General features: G+C 40.0%; 1 protein-coding gene across 5 annotated transcripts; it reads right to left on the reverse strand.

Annotated features, from left to right (window-relative positions):
• Window positions 1-339: 339 nt before the first annotated feature.
• Window positions 340-26,082, reverse strand: micu1 (mitochondrial calcium uptake 1). Of its 5 annotated transcripts, XR_003295799.1 has the most exons (15): window positions 25,946-26,073; window positions 22,861-23,028; window positions 21,612-21,807; window positions 20,539-20,701; window positions 18,117-18,160; window positions 15,089-15,100; window positions 9,426-9,431; window positions 8,523-8,637; window positions 6,990-7,072; window positions 6,461-6,661; window positions 5,074-5,211; window positions 3,513-3,621; window positions 1,440-1,529; window positions 1,016-1,250; window positions 340-905 (listed from the first exon to the last, which is right to left on the reverse strand). XR_003295799.1 is itself a non-coding variant. In XM_026308501.1 (14 exons), the coding sequence occupies exons 2-14, from the start codon at window positions 23,022-23,024 to the stop codon at window positions 1,090-1,092; spliced, it is 1,482 nt and encodes a 493-aa protein (XP_026164286.1). In that variant the 5' UTR covers window position 23,025; window positions 25,946-26,082; the 3' UTR covers window positions 340-1,089. The 5 variants fall into 5 exon arrangements, 4 of the variants coding, with proteins under 4 accessions (XP_026164286.1, XP_026164285.1, XP_026164287.1 ...); XM_026308501.1 differs by having other exon boundaries at window positions 340-1,250; window positions 22,861-23,025; window positions 25,946-26,082; XM_026308500.1 differs by having other exon boundaries at window positions 340-1,250.
• Window positions 26,083-27,796: the final 1,714 nt, after the last annotated feature.

The following is a 27,796-nucleotide window of genomic DNA, read 5'->3' on the forward strand; positions in this document are numbered from 1 at the left end:
AGCAGTGTGTGTGCTGCAAAGGAGCTGCAGGACAATCTTTTAATGGGCAGCACAGGCTGAGCACTGCCCATCTCGTCCATTTCAATTAGACAAAACTGCTGACTGCTCTTGCACACATACATACATTACAATCTTGTTCTTTCTCTGGCACACACTCAAAGCCATTACATAAAATTAGCCATGCATTTTTGCCTAAAATGTTAAAAGGCATTTCATTACACGTGACATACGACTTCATTCATGCCTCATAGATAAGTCTCAATAATCCCCTATTGTGTTTTTCTTTCAAAAAGCAAATTTGAACATGACAGGACAGTGCAAACACCAAGCCAAGTGTCAAGTTTTACATTATTAAAACTTCTTTAATAGAGCATTTCTTTTAACATCCATCGTATATAAAGTGTTTCAGTGAGCAGTAATATTTAGAAGAATACACACTTTGAACAGTAACTTATAGACCAAGGCAAGCATCACTAATCTTTTATGGGATAAAATGAAGATGCAGCTGAGGACTCATCTGTTTTAGCAAAGGTGCAGCTGGAGCTAGCAGACTGAATGAAAATGTGCTTACAACATCAGAGACTCGTTACAGACCTTCCAAAGAAATAACTAAGGGTCTGTTGTATAGACCTGCCATACTATAGCATTTATACACCTGAAAGTCAGATAAGATTTCACTTCCTGGCTTGCCTTTCGCATTAAAACACATTTCACACAGATTTTGAAGTGCTGCTTTAGCATTTGACAAGGGATCACACTGCACTTGTCTATAGAATATGGCAAAAAATAAACGTACAAATCATTTATAAAATATACAAATACCCATGATGCATTAGACAGGCGCTCTATAGAGGGGTCCTCCACACTGTGCTGTGTCAGCATGCTTCAGTTATGATATTGACAGCCTGAAGTACAGCGACATGCGTTAATGATTCATGATGCCCCTCAGAGCTGCAGTTCTAATGAGTTCATTGCATTAATTGTTTAATTCTTGAGAACTGTCGAGGGAGAATACCTGTGAAGCTACTAGTGTTGTTGCTTTATTCACACAGTGTCTTTCTGTCGCTCACATGCTGCCTCCTGTCTCTATTATGTCTTTGGTGAGGTGAAGTCCCAGGCGGTGTCCCTGGCACACTTCCACATGGCACGCACCAGCCGCGTGAAGCCCATGTCCTTGGGTTTTTCCAGCCCACGCATCAGCCGCTGCTTCATAATGGCTATGAACTCCTTATTACTAAGCTCTCCATTCCCTGAGGAAGACAGACAAGGGGAAAAGGGTGATGGACAGGGGAGAGCCAGAATCAGCTAACAGAGGCAGAGTCAGTAAGAGGAGGAGATGAATTTCATTTATTCATGGTTCCTGCATGACAGCGGAGGCATTATTTGCTTTCGATTAATATTTGCAGTGGAGAGTTTTGATGAGTCTGCCAGCTACTTACCATCACAGTCAAACAGAGCGAACACCACATCACACACATGATCTGACAGCTCCACCTTGGCCACGGTACGAGCCACCTGCTTCATGGTAACTAAGAGACACAGTGAGGGGGTAACCATAGACAGACACAGTGACCATTTGTGGAAGAGGTCTAACACTGACTCCAACACAATGTCCTCCAAACAGGTCATTTATGAGTTGGCTCATGTGAGTCAAACTGCTTTAAATCGATAACAGGCAGGGCTCCCATTCAACCGGCTAGACTATCTGATAGACACAGAGATAAAGAAGGGGGCTGAGCAGAGGAGAGGAGGAGCAGACTGCTTCAGGGCATCTAACTGAGAATGTGAAGGGCTGATAGGACTGAGAAAAAGATGGAAAGTCAGTGGGTATAGAGGTGTACAGAAGATGAGGGGGAAACGTCTCAGACATTTTTGAAAAACTGAGAGATGGCACACAACTGGAGGTGGGAAGGTAAAGACTAAGAGAGGAGAATGAGAAAGAGGAGAGAGCTGGGAAGAAAAAAATAACGTCTAACGAAGTCTTCCTGTAAACGTGGGAGGGGAGGGGGCCTGAACAACTCCAACACGAATCTCATTAGTGGACTTAGTTTCTTACCTTTAACAAAGACAATGTGCAGTTCCAGATAACGCACCCACATATGAAAAACTGCACTAAAAGGTTGTGAAATCAGTGGACTTAAGAGGAAGATGAAAGAAAGGAGAAAAGGAGAAATAAAATGTAAAAAAAGAAAAAAATACAAGAGCTCCTTTAGGCTTGAAGAGCAGGGAGAAGGTTTCGGTGGACGGAAAACCAGAGGATGGAGATAATTTGCAGATGCATGCCTGGCAGCTCTCCACAAACCCGCAGAAGTCTGTTTATTTCAATACCCCTCCACAACACACACAAAACATACATACTGACAAACACACGGCTCGTTACTGTGTACATGCACAGCTGAAGACATACGCTAGAAACAAGCACCTCGGGACAGACAGTCCCTTAAAGCAGCATCTGTTTCATCAGTGAATCAGAAATAATGGATGTGCTGATATAAAACATATGGAAGCCTATTGAAGGGTCGGATTGTTGCAATAAATGAAGGAACCCAGATCATCACTGCCTGTACTGTTCTCACATTAACTTGACTTCCCCTGTTTCGCAGACATTGTTCAGGACAAATGAATTTAGTAAAAATGTATATGTTAAGACTGATTTGATGACTATGCTGACATACTAGTATTTGGTCGTTTTAAATAGTCACTGCAGACTGTGGTTGAGCAGTCAACTCTCCACTTATAAAATGACCTTCATGAAAATAAACCTCATTTATCACACTATTTATGTTCAGTATTTTACTGCAAAAGTCATACAATCTATTTACAGTCACTGTATTTCTATAAAGTAGTTTTTATTGTTAGCAGTGGAGTTATGCCAGATTTAAATGGCCATCACAAGTCTTTCATGGGAAATAATAAATTCACCTTATCCAGTCCCTGCTTATTTTTTGCTCATAGTAACCACAGGTGTTTTGAAGTCAACCAGGTCTGACTTCTTAAAAATTAACATTTTACTTTAGGTTTTTTTAATGAGTTTTAGTCAAGCTGTTGTTACTTGCCAACCATGGTTACCCTCCAACCATCTCACAGCACCTACTGGTGCTTTTGGAGGTAACGGCACCGATGCAATGATGGGTCAGCCCAGTCCCAACCTGCCTCTCCCTCCCCCTGTGATGATGTTGGTAATTGTCAGTGGGCATCAGTGGCCTGGTCTGTCAAGTACAGAGTGCTCTGTCATGTGTGCATTTTTGTGGTTCTTGCTTTAAGGCATGTGCTCTCCAGCAGGCCTGGAGGAAGAGGCGATAAAACGAATGGCTAGATAGAAAACTTGATGACAAACAGCTGAGCTAGGATTAGGAGCAAAGCCAGGCAGTCAGAGATGTGTGATGCTGATCTGGCTGGCTGGAGTGTTAACTGCTCTGACAGACAGAGGATGAAAGTGACAGGTACGTCTAAACAGGAGTAATTAGTAGGAAGTGGAGAACGTCAAAGGAAAAGGGAGAATGTGGGTGTACCTTTATCTATGGAGGCTCCGGCCATGTGGTAGAAACTCAGGGCTGTGTCCACATCGTTCACATTCTTCAGAAAAGTAAAGAAATTCTCTACTTCCTCAAATGTGATGCCCTACACGACAAGGGAAAATATAAAAAACACAGTCAAGTCTGTGAGAAACATTTTTGATAAATGGTTTGCAAAGGAACATATCACTTTTTTAGTTATACCTGAGCTATGAGAGCAATGCAATCCTGTGAAAAATCAGCCAAATATTGGCGTGACAAGAACTGCCACTGCACAATTCCTTTGGGGAGTGGCTCAGCAGTGTGACACAAATGACGACACACATGGATGAACAATGTAAAATAGATGGACAGGGGAACAGAAGCTCAAAGACACACATGCACATATACCCATACAGACACACAGCTGCCACACTACTGATGAGCCCATTCGCAAAGAAAAGTGAGCAGCTGGTCTCGGGCAATAAATAACTCTTCTCGTTTACATTACAGGTTATGCCAATGCTGAGAGACAGGCAGCAGGATGGAAAAAGTGAGGGTAAACAGTGAAAGAGAGATAAAGAGATGTTATTGCAGTTTAATTCCTTAGAGACAAAACTGGCAGAACCCAGCATCATCTTTTTCTCATGCCTGGGAGGGAAGGCAGCATCCCTGCTTTCTGTTTTCTTTTCTCTACTAATCGCTGCATTTAACCATCAAACTTGCCTCATCATAGCTTGATCAGACATCAGTGGTGCTTCAATGTATATGTATGTGTATATGAATCTCAGAAATTGCAAGTTTATTCCTCTGGGTATGTTATATATGCTTAGGTATAATTTCAGTAAACTAAATGATGGGGCTCATTACAGTGAAGTGGGAAAAGAATGTAACCAAGGTTTAAGCAAAACATTGGAAATGGAAAAGGGATAGACGCATGCTTCACTGAAATTGGCTTTCTCCTCTCTACATCTTGAATATTTTTCAAACCTGATTTTTTCATGCTGTTTGGTACAGCCCAGTGGAGCCATTTTACTTTGTAAAGCTGTGTATTTGGTAAAAGCATGGCTTGGAAAAGTCCTTTTTTTCCAGTTGAAAACCTTGCATGGTGATGATCAATCTCAAGTAAACTAAACTGAAAAATCTGTTGTTTAACTGAGTTAGGAGTGAATGAGGGGGAAGACACAACCTGAAACCTGAGTGTGAGGATATGGTGACAGTGACAGAGAAAGGGCTTACAGTGAAGCTCAGAAAGAGAACTTATGTCTTTCTGCTTGCTCAGTATTTGGTCACCACAAACAGTGAAAGTGGAAGATAGAGGAGTTGGAGAGTTAGTGTCAGTCAGGTGGATAACATCACGCTCCAAATGTGCTGTCCTCTCAGTGATGTATTACCTCTCATCCCGCCACTCTCACACATTCACAATGTCCCAGCACAATCACCTTTTCCCTTAGGCACACACTGTGTGTCACGTACCCTTGCATGTGGGACAATTACTTAAAACACCACCACATCTAGCAGCATATGTAAACACAAAGCATTCATCACTTATTATAGAAAAGATCAGAGATTTATGCACCTGTGCATCCTTAAACATTTTCTTCAAGCCCTTCTGCATCTGCTTGAGTTTACGGGACTGGACGCCACTGTAGGCCAGGAGCATACCCCCAAACTGTCTCTCAGTGATTCTGCCGTCAGTTGGATCATTCCTCTCAAACTGGAGAGAGGAAAGAGAGTGACAGATGAAGGCTGAGTGCTGTGCAGAGGGACAAACATCAGGAGGACGAAGGCTTGAAGTTGAATCATGCAAGGAGCCAGCACTGTTGAAACTACTACTGCATGTGTATTTTTTTGTTGCACTAGACTCTAGACACCTGGCTGCAGCTGCTCTAGTGACTAGAGCACTGTTTAACAGCAGTGGGCTTTGCCAGTGTCAGGTCATTCCAGTTGATTTATATCTGAGGCTGTTTGACAGCCACATGGCTCCCTCCTGTCTTTCTCTTTGAATGTGCCGACTGCACAAAATGTTAATTTCTTACACTTGTGAGAGGAGGTTTATGACTAAGCCAAAATAAGCCTGAGTGAATACTCCAGAAGAGGTCTGCACTTTCATGCACCTGTGGCATATTTGCCCTTTTTTGAAGTGTAGTTTCTAGTTACTACAACGTTTCTGTTGTTACATGATATATAGGTGCAGTAAAGATGATCTCTGCATTTAAAACATGCATTTAAAATGCTCTGACAACAGACAGCAGCTTTACTACAGATTTTATGAACTAGGCATAACATAAGAATTACAAAATAGAGTGACAGAGTAAGAGAAAATTAAGAAAGCTAGTGAAACATGACACTGTGTGAGCTGCATCCTCAGCAATTGAATTAAGGTGGCAAACAAAAGTTTACCCACATTAAAATAGTACCAACCCAATCTGTGGCATTATAACTTAATTCAACTTCAGTCTTACTCTTGGAGCTTGATGATGGTGACAATTACAATATATCAGTTTAGCATTACTCATGCTGAGTACAAGCATAACCATATGACTCATGACTCATATGACAACACTGATCAGCTGCTGTACCAGCAAAGGCAGGGGATGAGTTCTGGTGTCAACTTTCGAGGAGACAGGAGACGGCTTTTGTACTTAACTGTCACAGCTCTTAAAGACTGAGAGTGACCAATGTTGACAGACAACTCACAGAACATATCTGTCATCCTCAGCTATTGGTTTACTTTGCATCGTGTACCATGCTCCTGTGTCACTCCCCTGGGTGTTAATGAATTTTTTTTGTTTGTTTACTTTGCTCTCAGTGTAAGGCAGTAAGATTTGCTTAAGATTTACTCGCTTGCTTAGGTGCAGATGAGATGGGTGAATTCATTATACTTGTACAGCTTAGTACATGGTGGTTAAACCAGTAGATGAATATTCTCAATCTAACACTCATTTATCTTTCTCTTCTATTACCTCTAGTTTGAGCACATCATGCTGCAGTTTCCTCTGAAACTCCAAGAAGCTGCCGATAGTAAGTTTTCCCTTCAGGTCTTCTCCAAAGAAGTAGGTGGTGAGAGCAGAGCTGCAGCCGGCTGTCTTCAGAGTGTTTCCTGTAGTGGAGCGGTCGCGATGTCGCATGCCCATACTGGTCTGGGAACGAATGATGCTCTGGACCTAAGGATGTAGAGAGTGCTGTGTCAAACACAGGCAGGCTGAAGACTAGCATTCAGGAGTAGCTATGACTATTTACTTTCTGTAAATTAAGTCTCAAAGAAATTGTCTAACAAGAGGTACAGTTAGTGATTTGTCACAGACACAGAGAAAACATTACAGTGGTACACCATCAGTATCTTTATTGCCAGTTTACATTCTTAGGTACTGTGATGCAATCAGGAGCTATAGTGGCTACTAAAGCCTAGTCCAAATGTGCAAGGCTGATTTCCTTCAATATGTTCTTCTTATAAGTAGCCAACTGTATTTAGGACATGAATCACAGTCTGACCTGTTCAAACTCCTCAAGATCCACTTCTCCATCACCGTTTAGATCAAACATCTTGAAGGCAATTTCAAAGTTCCTCTGGGGAGCTGGACACCACAGGACACAAAAACACTCACAAGAGTCACATTCTCAAATCAATAACAGCACAATATGAAAACAACACATCACAGTGGATCGACCGAGACTACAGAGTTCGATACCCACTCTGTCATTACACATCAACCATGCAGCATCTTCAGGATTCATCTCACCCACCAGTGCTGCAATATTGGGTGCTTTAGGGGCTCTTTTCTAAGCCATCAGAGAACATTGAACAACACACAATCAGCTCCTCCCTGAGTCAACAGCAGAGCTGCCAGAATATACCCAGGATCATAGGACCTCATCTGAAATACAACCTTTGGATCAATAATATTTGAATTGGTATTTTATGCACAGTTTTTTCAATCTGCACACTACATGCACACATCTTTGGCACACCTGCTACAACACTCACTTCACTTTGATAACACCATGACTATGGTGAAGTTTGTTTACAGCCTAACAAGGCAAGAGAATAAATTTTATATATAGATTACACATTTGTTAAATTCATTTATGTGCTTCTATACCCATTTATTTCTTCAACCACCCAACTACTTTAAAGAAAAATTAAAGATTCAGCTTAACTAACAAAGGATTCAGACTGCATGAAAGCAGCAAATATGTACAGCTACAGTGTGAGACTCGGACCAATGTGTGTGTTTCTGTTAGGCAACATGTTTCTAATTTACGTGGCTGTGCTAAATAGATTGAATCCAACCATTAGACATCCTGCCCTGTATGCTTAAAAATGACTTATCCTTGAAAACCTCCCTGGAGGATTTCCCCAAATGAACGGATTTTAATAAATGGTCAGACTGATCTGGGGATAAAAGTTTAGCTTCTGCAGAGGAACTTCATTTTCATTATCATGAATTCTGACACATTAAGAAAGGAAACAATAATGTGAAATGTACTCCCTGTATCCACCATACATGATAGATCCATGTAAAACAAACTGATTTGGTGGAACACAACATCTCTAAGGCAGTTTGGTTGGGAGACATGCATTATTAATTTTGACAGACCTGAGACCTTATTGAAGGAGCAGCAAGCTTCAGAACCTGTCTGTTTCAACCGACTCAGCAAGAAAGCAGAGAAAACACTAAGGTGACTGTCTTGAGCAGTGGTGGAAAGTAATGAAGAACATTTACTCAAGTCCGACATTTAAGTACAATTTTGAGGAATTTGTACTTTACTTGAGAATTTGCATTTTTTGCTAATTCATACTTTGACTTTCACTACATTTCAGACAAAGATCGTACTTAAATTATATTTGGCAATTGATGTTTTTGTACTTTAACTTTTAATGCAGATGTGTTACTTCTAAAAGAGTATTATTACAAAATTACAAAATATTGTGGTATTTTTTACTAGAATCTGTGACGATGATATTAAGGGCGTGAGATTCAATGGAATGGGTCAGAATAACCATTAGATCTGTGGTGCACTTACTGGACAGTACAGTGGTGAGAAAGATGTAGTCAGAGAAGGAGATCAGGCCACATTCTCCCAGCGTGTAAAATATGCTGTCCTCATCTGCAAACTTCTCTCTCTCCTGGGCGATCTTCTGCTCATTCAGGCCAGAACAAACAAATATAAATAAATAAATAAATATAAAAAGAAAAGAATAATGTATATTACAAACATTTCACATGAATCACCACAGGCCTTGTGGCTTTTAAAGCTGCCACAGGTATTGCTATGTGTGTGTGTGTGTGCAAGAAAGCATGTGTGTTTCTGAGCGCACAGATCAATCAGAGAGTGGCTATGTTCCAACACAGAAACATATACACATACTATCCTTACACACACATACACACACATTAAATAGTCCTGGTGCAAATAGATGGTTATGCATAGATGGTTTAATCACAATAACAGTCATGCAGGTGCAGCATACACATGAAGCTGTACAGGCAGGTGAGTGTGGAAGTGGTGAATAGTTAGTGAGCAGTTCATGTACAAAACACTATCCACCAGAGGCTGTACTCACGATATGAAATTGACAAAGAGAGGGAAAACATCACGAGAAACTGTAGCACAAACCCACTAAACACTGATTAACCACATCTGTAACCCAACCCAAACGTGTTAACTGTTAAAAACAGTAAGACTTTAGCTCCCTTTCACACACAAAAACATTTTTCTGTTAGCATGTGTATATCCACAGCATTGCATGAAAGTGTGACTTAATCACATGCATACTACACACTTAGTAATAGAGACTTAAAGAGACTTGGAAGACAGTGTCCCATTAGTAGGACACTCCACCAAACACAGCGGACAGACGGACAGAGCATGCCCAAAGAGGAGGGGAGGATGGGGCTGGGCCACGATAAGCCCACGTGGAGTTACCTCCATCTGTAAGGGTTCCATTTCAGAGGAGGAGGAAGGAGGAGAAACAACTGTTAGAGAACAGCATGGCCTCTGCTGTCTTTAGCAGGGCCTTGAACAACAAAATGACACATACGTGCATTCATATCGTTGCACACAGGACACACGCACACACACACACACACACACAAAAAATAACATCTTGCTCAGAACAAGATAATGGGGGATACCACTCAAATTAAGAATTCAATTATGTATTGCAGACTTTGCTGTCTGTAATTAAAATTGCATGCATGAACAACAATGCATGCCCCAATTAGAAAGAAGGAAGCAAAAACTATGATTTGACCAAAACGATACAGCTCCACTAACGATCCTGTTACGACATCAATTTATGCCTATTGTCTAACTGAAGTTTTCATCATTCCTAAGTACTGTTGTTGGAGCTAGCAAATGAAAGCTAGTCTCATATTGTCACTTGAAAGAGACAAGCTGAGGAAAACATATCTGAATACTAAAATTTGGTAGCATCCCCGTTAACATTTTATAAACTGTAATGAGTTGCAAGCTATATCATTACTACCAAAGACAATTGGTAAGCTGAACAAAAAGAGACAGAGAAAGATAACACAAGGTAAAATTGTGACTCTTGGTGTCAAAAGGTTGTCAGGTGTTTCCATGCTTATAGGCATACAGTGCATATAAAAAGAAGAAAGACAGCAAAAAAAAAAAAGGAAGGAAGGGTAAAAGAGGTTGGTATTTGCTCCAGAGTATAGACTGGGGACACAATGAGTCCTAATTCCTAAAGCCAAAATGACATTCTAGGGAAACAATTCCATATATAACAGCCAAATACAATGTGTTGCAAGTAGTGTGCATGTGCATACCAAACAACAAACACAATGCTTAATAGTGTACTCTGATACAACTTGTGTCCTGGTCAGAAAAGAACATGACGTTACATCTCTCCAACAAATATATGAAGTAACCCTGGGCACACTCTCGATTAGAAACAGAGGTATTGGTAACACACACACGTGAAAAATGTGTCGTGCAGGCTTGTTTCTTATTGGCTTTCAGATCTTTTCTTAGAAGTTTGTGGCATTGCTGTGAGACCATGTACTATCTTCGTCATCTTCATCTGCCACAAGCCTCAGTTTCTGACTAAAGATATGCAATAATGGCAAGTTGCAAAACAGTACAGAGATGTATATACATTTCAGATATAAAGTGAAAGGTTTTTATCTATGGGAGATACCTTATAAGTTACTTGATTCACCAGAAACACTGACTCTCGTGTCTCATCACTATCTTTCATCAGTTTCATCAAGCTCCTTGCTGCAATCACAAAAAGGATGCCAATAACACTGAAGTTGGTATTTAACTCTCATCACAGATTTTTCCCAAAGCACTGAACTTCAAATGGAGTATAAACCCAATTGCTTCAGCATTCAAATTAATTAACAGCTAACGCATTGCCTGTCAGCGTGCATCTGTAGATCAGTGTCAGCTTTGTAGCTGTCTGTGTGTAGGGGAGCATCATTTCTTTTTAAACCTCTGCCTTGAGCCTGTTCTGAGTCCTGACAGAGCTGTGGCCTGACCAGCGCTCTTGGCGGTGCATTCAAATGTAATGGCCTTGTTACAAACACAGACAGTGTTAAGGGGTTGGCCACCGCTCATCTGCAGTGCACCAGGCTACAGAGCAGCTTGATAGTTGCCCAGGCCAAATCTCAACTCACCAAAGCTATAAGAGGCCAAAAATTATACTCATACGAGTCAAGCACAGCCAGATACGAGCATGCAATTCTTTCTGTTCAGTTCACAAGTGGCTAAGAAACACTTTCTAAGCTCACCAGTGAAAAAGTGACATACTTTACAACTTAAACTGCCTAAACAGTTGTTTAAGACTCTCACATTTCATTGGCAAATCCAAAACTGAGCAATTATACAGTTGTAGCAATATTTTTATATCCTCCAGGCTTCTATCAACTATCACTAGATCTTTCCCAAAGCAATCATCTACAAATGGTCAAAGATTTTATAAATTACCAAATTTCTTTTTTTACATGTATTAAATTTTACATGATCAAGTTAACTTTGAAAAGGTTGAATTTATTAAAGCTGTGCTTATGAGAAAAAAAAAAAACTTCTGATGATCAGCACTGTCATGTCATAATAAAAAACAGGCAGCTAATAAATATGATTTCACACAGTATACTAGTCTTTACACTGGGATGTTAAAATATATATCACTTTCACTTTCTACTAGCTTCACTCTTGTTATTTACAATGCTCCACCAGCACTTTGTGTGGCCAGGCACTTGGCACCCCTAAGAGATGATGGCAGCTTAGTCTTGGCCCTATCTAATACCACTGTACTGGCTGAAGTGCTTTGATTGTATACAGCCTTGCAACTGCAGACATCACTGACAACAGGAGAGAAATGAGAGAAGTGGGCGACAAATGAATGATATATAAGCCAAAGAGCTTTTTGTTTAAGATTTAAAATATTAATTATCACACTATGGACATATAGGTCTGTTGTTTACAGTCTCATGTGACTGCCACAACAAAGGCCGAGACCTGCTACTGAAGATGAAAAGTTCAGGTTGCAAAGAGACTCCCTGTGTGCATTCATGTCTGTAGCCCTGAGTGATGCCTGCCCCTAAGCGACCTCTCATCTGTACAGGTGAATCTCAATAGAAGTGAGTGTACTGGAACATTGCACTGGTGGGCATATACTAATTAAAACAACAACAACAACAACAAAAAAACAAAACAAAACAGTGAGACAGGCGCAGTGTGACAGACGGACAATGTGGAGTGGGTGAAAGATAGGGAGAGGGATGTGAGCCAAATGCATTAAAAATGGATCAGTACCTTTATGCCCTTTGTGTGATCTGATAGCTCTGGTTGTATGATCATTTTGGCAGGTACAATGAAAGATGCAAGTTTCAAGGGAAAGGGAATTTAGAAAGACCTGCTTGAGGGTAAAGCCAACCCAGGTCTGAGGCTGACATTTCTGAATTGTGGCTGAAAATACTCACACTGTGTAAAAGCACTAGCCCTGCAACAGAGGGTCGCTATCTAAGTTCCAAAGAAGTCCACACACACTACATGACAAGTTAAGCCTGAAAAACCACAAAAGACACATACATTACCAAAATACATCCTTGACCAGAGTGGTCAAGAAGGAATATTTTCTTCTATATATAAAAATATCTTGGGCCCTAAACATTACAGCCTGTAGGTAGGGGGGCAGGTATGTGGGTGTAATGAACATTCATGTATTAGCTCTCTACCTCTAGTCCCAGGTGTAATTGTAGAGCAGGTGCACAGTTAATAACTCATAATTATTCTGGGAGGACATTCAGAATAATGGACCCTGATGTGAAACGCTCAATAAACAAATTAGGTCACTGAGGAATGACAGCTGTCTCATAAGAGGAGAGGGACAAGCAAATTAGCTGACCAGGTGTACAGATAACCCAACCTCTTCAAGATTAAAAGAAAAAAGAGAGAGAAAGACTTGTGTGTGTTTTTCTGTGAGCCTTTACAGACACCAAACAAAACAAACAGGGCAAAAAAAGCATGTGAGAATTGAAGACAGTATGAAAAGATAAAGAAACAGAGCTGTGACAGTCCAGACAGCAGCCCCTGGGAGCCTCCTGTGGAATCATAAATAGTGAAAATGTTAACAATTGGTGTGATAAGAAGCTTGTTTCCTTTGCAGCAGCCCCACTGCACTCCCTCTGAGTGACAGGTGTCTGCTTTCCGTCATAGCAGGTCACATGATAGATGCTGTGGCTTTACAAACAGAGAGGTCCACAGCATGTTGAAACAGTTTGTATACATTTTCTGTGTACAGACCAAACCCTGCCTTCTGTGACTCTGAACCATGCTCTACAGAAATCATGCAGCACTGACATCTGAACAATCCAGAGGATGAATTTGTGAATGCTACCAAGCACATCAATACAGCCTCGACATCAGCTAAAAGAGCCATTTCCTCGGTCCAGAACTACCCCGTGATGTCACCATGCGCAGAGAGGGGTCGCCACCACCAGCTACTTTCTCTGTGATACACAGGCAATAGAGCAGTGCATGCTGGGAAAAAGGCTAGAGTGCCAAAGCATGTCAGCTACAGCTGATATTTCTTAGATGTGAAAGGATGAGGAGAGAAGGTGTTTTAAATCAACAGAGAGGGAGTGCAGGGGAACAGCACAGCTATGATTTGGCATTGACCGAGACAAGTTTCTTATAAAAGACTAATTTCAGCTGCTTGTTGCATCTCAGCTTTGCAAGACTTGTCATTCTCAAATTCTCAAAAAATTTTACTATAAATGTATGTGAAATTTACTTTGGGGCACTGCCTAATGTAAATTATCTAGCCATGCTGCGGAGTTTAATAATGCCTCTAGAGGGAAAGTATCGAGTCTCCCTTTCAATATTTCAACATGGAAGGCATGGCACGGCTGCCTCCAACAGGCTATTACAAAGGGCACTATAGAGGTCTTCGACAGAATGTCCAATAAAAATACTGAATTTCAGTGAGTTTAAGGTTGCATATTTGAAACAAATGCACACACAGTGGGGTGCATGCCTACTTCAGTTTCTGACAGTTCCCTTTTTTATAAACGGAAAATGATGAAACCTGCCTTCATGGCTTTTCCTCACATCGTCTTGACTGACGGAGACATTCAGTCCTGTTTAAAGGCCAAATCATTTAGTAGATAAATCCTATAGGTCAAGGTTCATTTATCTACTCTTACCAACATAAATGTGTATGTCAGATCACTCACATCACCAAATGAACTCTAGTGATATAAGATTTTGGTTTACTGCTAAAATGAAGAATGCAAGTTTACTGCTGAAAATTAACAAAGCCATACACATTTATGTAAGTGATATAAGCAACTATGTCCGGATATGAAAATCACAGATAAGGCAGAAGTGATAAACACCACAAGAGTGGGGTTGCCTCTAGCTGCTTTGTTATCTTCCATATCAGGACATTTCAGTGTGTTATTATGCTCATACCATGGCCACTCACCACAGGCAAACACTGCATTCAAATTTTTAAACATGTTAAAAAAAGGCCAACATTGAAACAGACCTGAAGTCTGGTTACCAAAATAACTATTGATCAGCTTATCAGAAACAAGTCCTTAACATGGCCATGATATATTCAGCTTATTATATAAGAAAATATTGTGGTGGTGCTGTAGTCTTGTACCATCTTAATGACATCCCTCCCACTTCTGGCTGTGTTCAGTACCTACAACACGTAAACTCCCTAAAAGAAAAACTACATGTAAAGTCAGCATTTTATTACCTAGCTACTGATTTCCTGATACACATTATATCCTTTAAAATACAGACTAGCTGCCTCTTATACATGGGAGTTCATAACTGAAGCCAAGACTTGGTGAAGCTCTCGCTGAAGCTGAGACGTTGTGAGAATGTTGGAGAAACTACTTACTTAGCTGTTCCCCTGGACTAACAACAGTGAATAGTTAGCCCACCATAGGGCAGAGGGCAGAGATAGTGAATAACAAAAGGAAAAAAGAGTCATAAAATGAAGAATAAGAAAAAGCATAAAGGAGAAGAAGGGAGTACATAGTGACTACAAAGTGCAGTTTTTCATTCAGGTGCACACATGCTGCTCGGAACACACCCCATACCTGCCAGAAGTCCTGCAGAGAAGGAGGGGCAAAAAGGGAAGGAGATGAAGAGGGAGGGAGACAGTGGAAGAGGAGGGGCAGGGAGTTTGTGGGTGGAAAATGGGGACCAGTAGATGAAAAGTTTTTTTGGGAGGGGGGGGGGGGGGGATTGGGGAGTTGAAGTTGATGGTTATTCACGAGGAAGGGAAGAGAGAGAACATGGAGGGATTACTTGTTATGTGAATGAGAGAGGATGGCTGGTATAAGCACTAGAGAATAATCAACAGTTAACAATAGCAATGTCAGGGCACAACAACCTTTGATTATAGCAGCTGAAAGCATGTCAGCATGATCAGGTTAGGAGGAGAAATCATAAAGATGGAGAGAATTAACACCAGAGGAAAGATGCAATCAAACAATTGGTTAAGACACACACAATCCTATTTAAAGACTTCAAAAATAACTGTGTTCCCATGGACAAGAAAATAAAAATAAACAAGGTGAACAACAGTGGCTAAACACCTACTCAGGACATGTAATATTTGCTTTAGAGACTGAATCTGGGACAAATTAATGTCAGCAGAAGAAGGCGGGAAGGGGGATGTAAAGAGAGGTTTATAACATTTTAAATATTTTTCCACTTTACTGCAGCAAGAGAGTATGTATGGGACAAACCTCATAGTTCTCCTGGCAATTTTTAAATTAAACTAGAGGAAGTAGGCCACAGAGGTCTATTAAGAGGACTCTTACAGTACTGTACTCCTGTCTGCTATCAAACCTATGGTGGGTTCGCAGAAACAAATATAATTTGCTTGGTGTTCTCTGACTGAGCAGTGTTCGGTGATTTGTTTCAATACAATGTGATTATTTTTCTATGCTGGTAACGCATTAAATGCATGTCACTGAGAATTGAGAAGCTGGAAACTTAAGTTTCATTGTTCCCTTTCATGAAATAAAATGCTACAGAAACTCTGCTACTAAGCTTGACATGGGAAATGCATCTATGTCCAATTCAATAGAGATTTTAAATTCATGTGAACCTAAACTCCTGCAGCTAGCCAATGAGAAACAGGCACACTTCTCTTGGCAGATGTCTATGAGGGAAGGGCGCTGTCGGGCTATTCTGAGCATAGTAGGAAAAATCTCAGGGGACAACCAAAGCTAAAGAAAACTGTGTCCAGAGATGTGTCTGTAAACAAAGGAAAACAGAGCCTGGAGAGAGGGCTGACATTTACATAAGCAGACAAGGGCCGTAAATGAAAATTGTAACATCTTCATTTTAGACTGACGAAGAATTTCTCTTTTATGAATGTACAGTACAGCCCAGAATCTACAGTATACAGATTTTTAAATTATAGGTGAATAAAAGTTCTGGAGAATCTTTCACAAATATTAGGTTTGGTAAAAGTAATTAGCAGCAGGAGCAAATGTGGGAGAAAAAAAGAAGTTCCAACAAAGGAACGACAAAAGACTGTAGCCTCACTGACTTGTTGTGGTTCATCCAGCGACAACATGGTGATGAGTTAAGGACTTACTGATGGGTTTTCCAAATAACTACAGTCAACACACTGATGCTTAGCTAATACTAAGCTAAGCTAATAATAAGACTGAGGATAGTTGGCTAGGTGTGCGACATGGTCCCTGGGATAAGTGAGAGGATTGTAATTTTCACAAATCAATAAATGAAAGCTAGAATGAAAAGTTGGTGATTTACATTTGTTTCGTTGTGTGTTGAGCTGCTCTGTTAAAAAACAACCTTTTCTACACCAGATCAAACTAACTTTGAGACTGAAGGGAATTAGTTAGAGCATAGGTTAAAATATGATTTCTCTTATTACAGTTCAAACATTTTTTGGACTTATTAGAGCTCAAGCAATATTTGGAAAGCAAACTAATCCGATGATGTGCACTTGTCTCAATTATTGTGAATGAAAAATAATGAACTGACAGCTGAGAAAAACATTAAAGCAAGAGCTACAGAAAAGAGAAGCAAAGAAAAACAAAATCCTTTAACTTCAAATTGCACTGTCAATACAATCTAGCATTACATGATTTTTCCATAAAACTTCAATGAAAACACCTCAGTATGACGCTCAGCTAATGCACATTTTGCCAGATATAACAGAAATAAGTACATGCACCAGCAAACAACAAAATCAGAAAACCCAGCTAACTTTCTCATTGCTGTCTTTATATAACAGTACCATTTGCGTTTCACACCATGTGCTGACAGAACGTAATGGTGTTCTTCATCTTCCCCACAGTCTACGGTCATATGTCATCTTTTACAATGCTGTAACCTCACTGTCCCTGATGAGTATTTGTTTATTTCCATGACACTGAGTTATCACCTCAATTTATGCATCATTCCCGTTCTATTTATCTAGCTCCTTCAATGCCATATCAGCCTGGAAGATAAATATGAATGTGGCAGTTCTTTGATTTAAAATTGCATTTTATAGAAGGATTTCATTATGTCATTATATATTATTACCTTTATGATGATGGGAAAAAGCCAAATTTAAAATAAGCAAACATATACCACATTTTATTTTATAAAATATTTTAGTGAATGAAGACTTCCTAATAATTTAACCTGTGTGTTTCCACACTCCTGCAATGAGGTAAGATCATACATTTTAAAACCTCACTTACATATGGCATTCCTTTTCCATGCACATATTGAGAATCCAAGACTTAAACAGAAAAAAATCATTACTATACTCTGAAGTAAGAAAGCTATAAAATTAAATGCAGACAAAAAAAAAAAAAAAAAAAATCAATATTTTAGTTAAGACAATTTTATGAAAACATTCTGAAAATGAACAAAAACATAAACATATATTAACTTTGAATGTTGAGTTTTCACAAGGAACTACATTCTAGTCCAGAATAAGTAAGCACATATCAACTACTAAAAAGTGAGTCAATGAAGTAACTAGACATTGGGAAAAGAGATAACATCTAAGATGTTTTTTGAAATGGCATTTTGGGGCCATGTCTCATGATAGCTAAGTCCACTCTTACCACAAAGACATCCATTTCTTACCTTCCCATCATAGCGCTTCACAATGAACTGATCCAGGCCTAGGTCTGACAAAGAAAGAGAAGAAATTAATAGACATGTAGATTAGGAGACAAATATTATAACAAATGATATGAGAGCCACACTAGTTACACAGAAGGGCATCAAGATTTATGTCTACTATGAAGCAGAGCAAATGTATTTACTTGATGTCATTACTGAAGCTCTGGTAATCACTGACATATGCTAGAGATTAATAACAGCCATTACCAACCCATTTCCATTTTTCCAACTCTTTAAAATAAACAACCATTAGCATTCTGCTTTAACTGTTTTCATCATCTCTTACAACAAAGTTGTAACTCAAGGTTCAGTTCACAGATCAGGGTCAGTATTATAAAGTAAGACTGCCAGTCTTAAGTATAGGTTTATATCTGTTGGGTCTTTCCATGAAAGTCAACGATTTATTTTGTAGCTGCAAAACTCATGCATGGATGATATGAGATGTGACTTTCCCCACTAGGTGTTGCTAAAATCAATCAGACTATTTCAAACATGACTTATGCACTATGTGCAGAAAGACATCATCCAGACTAATAAACCTTATTGAACTACTTATTTTCAAATGTTTTGTGGACAGGCAACAGTCCTTGTCTGTTAAATGACAAAGCATTTACTACACTTGTTCTAGATATTATGCATAAAGAGTAGTAGTACACTACAAAAAAAAAAATTCAAATCAGATTAACTTTGAGGGCAATGGTTAAAATATAATCTCATTAAACTGAACAATAATAAGGTGAGCATCGAAATTTTGATTAACGTTGGCTTCATCAGCAATACATAAAATCTAATCCCACCACAAATGTCTTCTGCTGACCCTTTCCTCTGCTGAGTTTAAAATTCTTCAGATGAGATACAACCATCAACAAACTCCCAATTCAGTAACTAAGTCAAAGAATTTAACACCACATTTCTACAAGCCACACTATTTATAATAGTACATTAAACTTACTAACTAATGACAAACTTCATACTTGTTCTCTATACGACAAAACTGGATCGACTTTACTACTGACAAGAAATAGTCATCTCATGATATTCATTTAAGCCTCTACTCTTAAAGCTCCCAGCTCCCATACGACAACTCTCTTAACATTTAAATGTTAAGAGAGGTGAGAGAAGTACAGTGCACAATCCACTAAGTACTTAACCTTCGGCTTCCCGCAAACCTAGGCAGACATGATTTCACACCTTTTCAATGGAATGAACTGCCCTCAAACTAGAATCCTCCATCTGTCCCTTGGAGATGTTAAATAATTTTTTTATCTAATGTTTTTATGATTTTTTTATTAGTTGTGTCATAATTGTGCTGCTATGCATTTAAGTTTGACTATGAATTCTTTCTTATCCCTCAGGTCTGTGTTGGAAATGAGAGACCAGATTAAAAAAAGATCAGTTAGTCTTCAGCAACTGAGGCTTTATCATTACTTTTTAAATTGACCAGGGAGTCTCTTGGTTAATCTCTCTTGGGTTGGGAACTTTGAGAATGGGTGCCTATGAAGAAGAATGCAGTTTCTCTTGGCTCCTTCACCTACTTTGCTGAACCTTCTCTTATCCAACATAGCTCAGCTCATCGTCACTTTAATTCCAGTTTGGAAGGGCAAAGTCAGGAAAAAGAAAGGAAGAGCTGGGGACTCATAAAGTGAGGAAGACAGATCCCGGGTCTAAGAATGGAAAGCCAGTGGGGGCTAGGAAATGCCGAGGTGGTTAACAGATTGAAGTGCTGAGGTGAGCAGGATAGGCAGTACAGATGTGACAGGCCTAGCTAAGTCTTTATTAAGGGTTTACTGCTGGCTTGCCTCCTTAACTGTGGATGAATGCTCAGATTGTAATAGTCCTCACACACTGAGCATTCAACCAACCAAAGTGTGTGATGGAGGTTAAAACGCTCCCATACAATGATGGATCACATAAATCTAACTGAATTTTTGTGTGGAATACCCAGACAGGATTAGTGTGGTGCTGAAAAATGTCTATAACATGTTAAGCCCCATGCCCTCCTAACCTTCTCATAGCTGAAGATCAAATATCTCTCACTGGCTTTCTGATGCCTGAGATGTACTCTGCTTTGAGCTTGTTAATTAACACACCAACTGCTGTGTTGCAATTCCCTCAAAGCAGCGTTATCGGATAGCCTTGTCATTTTCCCCTTTCCCTACATCGAGTGAACACTGTGAGCGGGATCATTATACCATTAACTAGAAGTAGGGCACCTGTGTTGGGTAATGTATTTGGAGACCAAAACCCTGGACAACATTTGCCATTCTGCCTACACACCCAGGCACAAAGAAAAAAAGGATATGGGTAGATAGAGAAGAACAAATGCACAACTGTGAGTGTTAGAATAAGGCTGAATTGGTGGGAGGAAACAATGGAGACTCACTCTCAGGCTGCTTCTCATTAGGTGTTATGGAGCGTATGAAGTCCTGAGGCGTCATGTAAACCTCAGCATCTCCATGCTCGTTGATGACCTTCAGCGTCGCAAAGTAGCGGAAAATCTTATCTGGAGTTGAGTAGGCCCTTATCCGATTCTCATACTCCATCACCTGCCAACCAGACAGGAAGCACAATTAAGAACACTAAATTTCACACATTAGGTATGAGCACCATACTGAGTCAGTAAATATGAACAGGATCAAAGGATCAGCAATATTGTAGTCCTGTGTGTAGCAGGGTAAAAAAATCTGAGGGAGAGTTAAGAGAGTGCAGAGGAGATGAAGGAAAGACCAGAATGAAGTAGCAGGTGCCAGGAGGAAAACAAGTTGTCAGTCCTGATGGGGAAGTATATTAACCTCCTGACTCAAGTACCACTCAATCAAAACAGGAAATAATGTGTTTTCAAGATCAGTTTGACTGACAGGTTAACAGGAAGGGAGTTTGCAGAACTATCACAGCTACACAAATCTGTGACAATGACAACATAATGCTCAGTAACACACACCAGTCTAACCTTTTAGGAAATACAAAAATTTTACTTACTCAGCTCTGTTATACACATCAGTCATGTCACTGTTTGTTTTTAACACTGCCATCCAGTTTTCAGCAGACGCATCGTAACTGGGAAACTAACAAAGCAGTGTCTGTCTGGGAGCAGTGCTCAGCCATAATCTACACAAGCTCCTATTTTATGACACTGAATGAATGATTATGTACCCTACACACACAGTTTTTTGAATTTGCATGAACACAGTGGTGAATCATATGTTGCTTTGATTGACTAAAATGGTTTATTCCAATTAAAAGACTACCTAATTAACACTCAAACTCTTATGGGTAGTACATTTCTCCTTCACAGCAGAAATGCAAGCTGATTACCTTTCAGTGTCTTTGTAAAATATTCTGTCAAGATATACTGGCGTTTGCATATTGGGCATTGATTGGGAAGGCGTTCACGACACCCATTCTTGAGGTGAATTAAATAAGAGGCTGACTGAATGTTTATTGTTTATTGATTACCTTGCGGTCACGAAACCCAGAGCGTGGCTTCTTTTTTTTCCCCTCTCCACCTTCATCCTTTGCTTCTTCATCTCCATTGCTGGCCTCCACTGATTTCTCTGACTCTAGGCCAGAGTCTGTGTCCGTCACAAAATCAGTGTCCTGTCCACCTGGTTGCTCAGAGTGTCGCACAGAAGGGCCCGCATCTGCATACGCTCTAGTTTTCAACAAAGGAACAGATTTTTAAAAAATTAATTTCTGAAGAACAATTTAATATTATTTCTTAAGAATTGTTAGCATAGCAGTATTTCTCTGTGTTCAGATCTGGTAGAGCTGGGAAAGTATGTCGCTGACAACGTCTTTAACTATCTTGCCAAACAAATTTAAAACAGGAACAGGGCCTGAGAAAGATTATGTGCTGCACTGTGTTTTGCTTGCCTGTGCAATGTGGAAAGGCTGGGGCATGGCACACTCCCACTTGACTATTTTTCTGACCAGACTGAAAATTGGAACAATAATAATGAATAGCCGGATCTGTCTGGGGGTGGCTGAATAATTCAGTTTAATGAGACACAAGGAGAATGAAGCCTGGGGTGAAGCCCTGGAACAGTCTCGTCCCATCAGTCTCAAAGGCCCTCAGGCACCATCCATCACTCTGCCTGCTGCAGCATAGTTATTCTATCCCCATAGCTCTCACGTCAAAACTCCACTGCTTTGCCTTAACTAAACACCACCCTCCGTAGTAATGGATAGTGGTAAAAACACTGTGACGCCCTTGGGATGGTGGCTCAGTATGGCAGCAGAAATGCAGGTCGGCATCTTTCTAGGGCGTTTCCATAACATTTGTATAATGCTGAGGAATCAAAAAAATCAACCTGCTGCTGAATACTGTACCATAAGATAATCCCAGTTTGCTGAATGTAGTTTTAACGTCTGTTCATTTAATGGGCACCACACCAGACAGAGGAGCTGCCAAGTCATGGAGTAAGATACAAGAAGACAGTGCAAACACTGGTGTGTTGTTCAAGTGAAATATCTTTGAAATAGAGAAAAAAGACAAAAAGATGTGAGAACTGAAAACACTGATATTGTTGCAAGCAGTATTGCACAAGATTGTGAGAAAAAGTGAAAAGTTTTATGGCAAGTTGGAAGCAATCAAATACAATTTTTAATTTTGATTTTCTGACTTAAACTGAAGTATCAAAAGGCCATTATTCTTTCCCAGCAATACACAGATGCAATACACGGTGTTCAATGGGCCCATACCTACCGTTTCCAGAGCAGCCCAGCACTAGCAGAGACACCAGTTACCCCAGCCAAAGCTGCCAGCATCAGCCTCTTCTGGCCAGACCCTCGCACAGTCCCACTGTGGTAGCGCCGGGACAACTGCACTAGCCCCACTGAAACTGCGGACAATGCCCGCAAGCGGAACATCCTGCTGAAGGAAAATTAGAAATGGGTTATATTTTATGTTGGGCACTTTTTTTCAATACTTGGTGTCAGAAAAAATATAACAGCTGGCATAAATCTGCTTCTGTTAGTGCAAAGACAAATAAGATGATTACATTGTTCAAACTACACAACAGATAATTCATTTGAATGTCACACAGAAGCAGGCATGCAGCTACCTCTGTGCACATTCCTTCACCAGTCATAAGCTGTGGAAGTCTTAGATAAGGATTTGGAGAATTTGACCAAAAAACTAATTAACACTCATCTCAAGAGGCAAAGCTTAGAACAATAGTAGTTCACTCTTGGGGATGTGTCTTCACACTGCACTACTGGCAAAACTGTACCCTCAACAGTAAAGGCATAAATGTCCTGGAATCCTTACACACTTCATTTAATAAACAACAGAAAGCAAGGATAAAATTAATTGCCACCAGTGCAGCTAAGCTCCAGAACTTCATTTTCAACCAGACTGTTGTTAATTCATCCGTATCACAGAAAGACGATTGAGTGAGCAGTTACCAGTGTGCATCTGTATCTCGTGTTTGTGCACTTCTCAAATTATGGAATGGAGGTATCCACCCCATTGAGGCCTGAAGCTACCACCTGTTGATATCCTGTTATCAATTTTAGATATCAATTGTCAAACTGAGTCAGCAGAACGAAAAAGAAAGTTACGTCACATACAATCTGGAATGACCACGGGAACTGAGGGGAACAGCAAGAATGTATTTGGGGACAAAAACCTGGACAACACATACTGTACAAAACAAAATAAAAAGCCGAGGCAATATTTTCTAAATAATTACTCAAACATTTACTGGAAATAATATTTTGATGCTTAAAGAGATTTACTTAAATGTATTTAGAAGTTTGAAGCTCAGCTGGAAAAAATATTTTATCTCTTCCCCAAAACAACATAATACAAACATGCCAGACAAAGCCTAAATAATATCTAACCCTAAACCCAAAACACAGACTTGTTTTTCCTGATTGCTTTGGAGCTGCCAGCTGAGGACTGCCCATTTAGGCTAGTGTAATTAATGCCCGCTTGGGCCTTTGATATAAGTCTACTGAGTTGAAGTTAATCTTTTTCAAAGTGAGAGTTAACCATGATCTGTAAAATACCCAGCTGGGGACTTGGAGCCTGTACAGAAATTTATCTTTACAGCTGAGACCTTTCTTCTCATCAATATGCCAGAACCTTTTAGTGAGAATAATCATAATCTAAAGTAAAATCTATCATGAAGGAAAAGCAATGAGCCACACTACAGCTACAACTCCCTAACCTTCACAGACTATTTAAGAGGAACATGTGTAAATATGGCTAATGCACAACCTATGAGGTAGACGCGCCTTTTAAATTTATCTCGGTTTTACAGTTTATATCTGTATTTACTGACATTTATATATTTGCAGCTTGTTTCTGTATTTGGTTTTGTTTTCTGTATTTGCATCTCAATTATAAATGTGGTTGTTTTCTCACTTTACAGCACTTTGTCAAACTGTGTTCTCCAAGGGTTTTTAATTTGCTTTTAGGACTTTTCTAAATCCAGTGTTGCCCTTGTGATAGAACAAATTACGGACTCTTGTTTAGCAAATAGATGTTTTGATGTTGCATCATTTCATAAGGAGTGAAGTGACAAATTTTCCTACAGCCACAGCAGAAACTAGAATTAGATTCAGCAATTTGGACCTTGAACTGACCACAGCGACACTCTCGTCATCAATCTTCGCCGCCACTGGACATACATACTATTCTTATGCTCTGTGAACACTACTTGGGATTGGGATCCAAACCAATAACAAAAAATAAGCAGAAAAGGGGTGGGCGGTATGACAACAACAGCCCAGGGTAATGATCTATAATATAATCAGTAGAGACTAGTGATGCAGGAGTAAACTTGACAGTTCTACGATGCTAAACCTCGCAATTGCTTTGTTGCTCAGGGACATTTTTCTGCCTCAGACAGGTAAAATGAACAGACAGACTGTGAGTACCAGAGGCACAAGCGAAGAAAAGTTTGCCTCCTTCCCTCAGTGTCATGTAAAAACAGCACTTTGGAAACTTACATAGGCTGCACAAATTTTTATACAAGTCTGTAACCTGATGATGACTAAGACAACTTTCTTATGAGATGACCGATTCATATAAGTTGATTAAAGTGATTTTAAAATGTAAGCAATGTTTGTTTGCCCACTGCAAAGATCATGTGATTAATATGACAATAAAACAAAATACAGTGACCCTACAGAAAATAAGCAATAATACTCAAATGTTAATACTGTATGTGCAGCGATTGAGTTGGTTAAAAGGAGGTTTGGCCACAAAATAGGCTTCATTCCTAAAATACTGATACATCGTTTATTTTTGAGTATCGATAGCAGCGTCGATAACTTAGCTAATGTACCCGTTTGATCAGACTGCTCCATTTCCTACGTTTTTATTCCCCAAGTTGCCACCTGACTTTAACTGGCTAACCATGAAGCTTGAACATTAACATTCGTCGTTGCAGTCGAAAACCCAGAGACCAAAGCTGCTTTTTATGTGGGTTGTGGGTGATACCATGATTTGGGTGTTTGGCACCACTGTTGTCAAAAGCAGCTCTGGCTAACTGCAAACTGTAAAGTCCTGAAAAACAAAACGTTTACCGTAACTTTAGCTGTTTGACAACACACACAGTCTGCTGACTAGCTCATAGGCTGACTACATGTTTTCAGTCATCCTAAGTCTGAATCCCTTGTTGTTAATGTGCCAGGAAAACTGTTTCGCACCACAGCTAACGCTAGTTAGCTCTGAAGCTACGCGTCAACATTAGGACCAACTGTGCGCTCAGGCTAGTCCCTCGGTCACACTCTACTCGGTTAGACAGCTGTCTTTGCAAAGAAGCAGCACGGTTACTCACTTTGGTGATAAATAAAACGCCAGTCAGTCCAAAATGACAAGGTCTTCGTCTCTTGTATCCGGAGAAAGACGAGAAGAAGCAGTTCCGTGTTCGCCGCCAGAGCATGCAGACACCAGCACGTCCCGCCCCGCCCCGCCCCGCCCCGCCCCGTGCAGCGCAGACAGGCCTGCCCTCTACCTCTACCCCTGCCAGCAGTCAGTCAGCAGCTCAACAGCAAAGCTGCAGGCATTTTATGTCATAGGTTACCCACCTGTCAGTTTCCTAGTCAGCACAGTCTCTGTCCATAGATGACCTCACGCTGGTATTACTCCAAAGGCACATGAGGAGAATAACATTTTAGGTTTGACATATGAGCATATGTACAGTGTTGAGTTTGAACTAAAGTCAGCCCATCTCTTTTTTCTAAGAGCCGATCTTTTATACATAATATAGAGGGTGAAATATATGATTTAAATGAATAAACAGATCTGAAATATACACAGCTTGAATTTAATTTCAATAGCATAACTAAATTGAACTGGGAGCCAGGGAGGCGCTGGTGTCAGTCATGCATGACTTGACAGTGCTCCAGCATAGAAAGCTATCAGAACTAAATGACTTGCCTCTTCGCAGTGTGCCAGTTGTAGCTGTTGCCTTGAATACATATTTGCTTGACTGAATACATAATGTGAAAGGAAAATCTGTGGAGCTGTTGAGTTGGTTAGGATTGTGTCATCCTAGGTTGCAGGGACTTCAAAACCAGTGAAAGTGCAGGTCAGATTTCTGCATGCTGTGACCATACAGCAATGTTATTGACATTATGAATAAACTACACATAGGCAGAATACTGTGCTAATGCAAACACCAGTTGGGTCCTCTAAGAAATGCGAGGAATATAAGAATAACCAAAATTAATTTTCTCTGTGTAAAAATCAAAACACTGACAGATCTCTGATCAAATGATTTTTTATTACATTTTGGAAATATTCAGTGGCCTCTGTGCAGCTTGGCTCTCATTGGTCAAATATTTATTCCTCAGCTCATTGGTTGAATGAAATGACTGCAGAACACAGCTTTACATATACCTAAATCTCACACAAAGGGTTTAAACATGAATGCAACCAGACCAGTAAATGCACAAATGCAGGCAGATACATGTTGGATACAGTCAAATTCTTGCACACTGTTTAGTTTACTGTTAAAAACTCCATCTAAATGTCATCACACATCTCCTAAGCTATAGGATGTGACTACACCGAACCTCTTATTACTACATAATATCACATAATCAAATTTTCAGAATCAGAATTAGAAGTATTTTATTAAACCTCTAATGGGAACTGGTTATGTTATGGTGCTACATTCAACATATGAAAATTATAGTAAAAATTAAAAGAAGAAAAATAAACCCTCATCTTCAAAATATAAAAAAATATATCGTGTCAATAACAGGCACCTAATAGCTATTTAAAATTTGCATGATATTTTCAGTGACAGAATGAAATTACGTGCAGGATCAATCAATAGATGGATTGAGCTTCAGAGGGGGGAGATTAACAGGTTGGTGGCCACTGACAGGAATGATTTCCTGTGGCTCTTTGTGGTGCAGCTTGGGGGAATGAGTCTCTGGTTGAACGTGCTTTTGTGGCTGACCGGCGCATCATGAAGCGCGTGTAAAGAGTTGTCCAATATTGTCCTTATCTTGGACAACATTCACCTCTCTGACACTGTTGTCAGGGACTCCAGCTCCCTTCACACAACATGGCTGGCCTTGTGGATGAACTTATTAAGTCTGTTTCATGACACTTTGTTAGGTGGAAAAGGCAAGGAGATTAATTGTCTTTAGGCTGATCCACAAGCTATAAAACTGGC

Source organism: Mastacembelus armatus, chromosome 15, assembly GCF_900324485.2.
Source record: "Mastacembelus armatus chromosome 15, fMasArm1.2, whole genome shotgun sequence".
Lineage (NCBI taxonomy): Eukaryota > Metazoa > Chordata > Actinopteri > Synbranchiformes > Mastacembelidae > Mastacembelus > Mastacembelus armatus.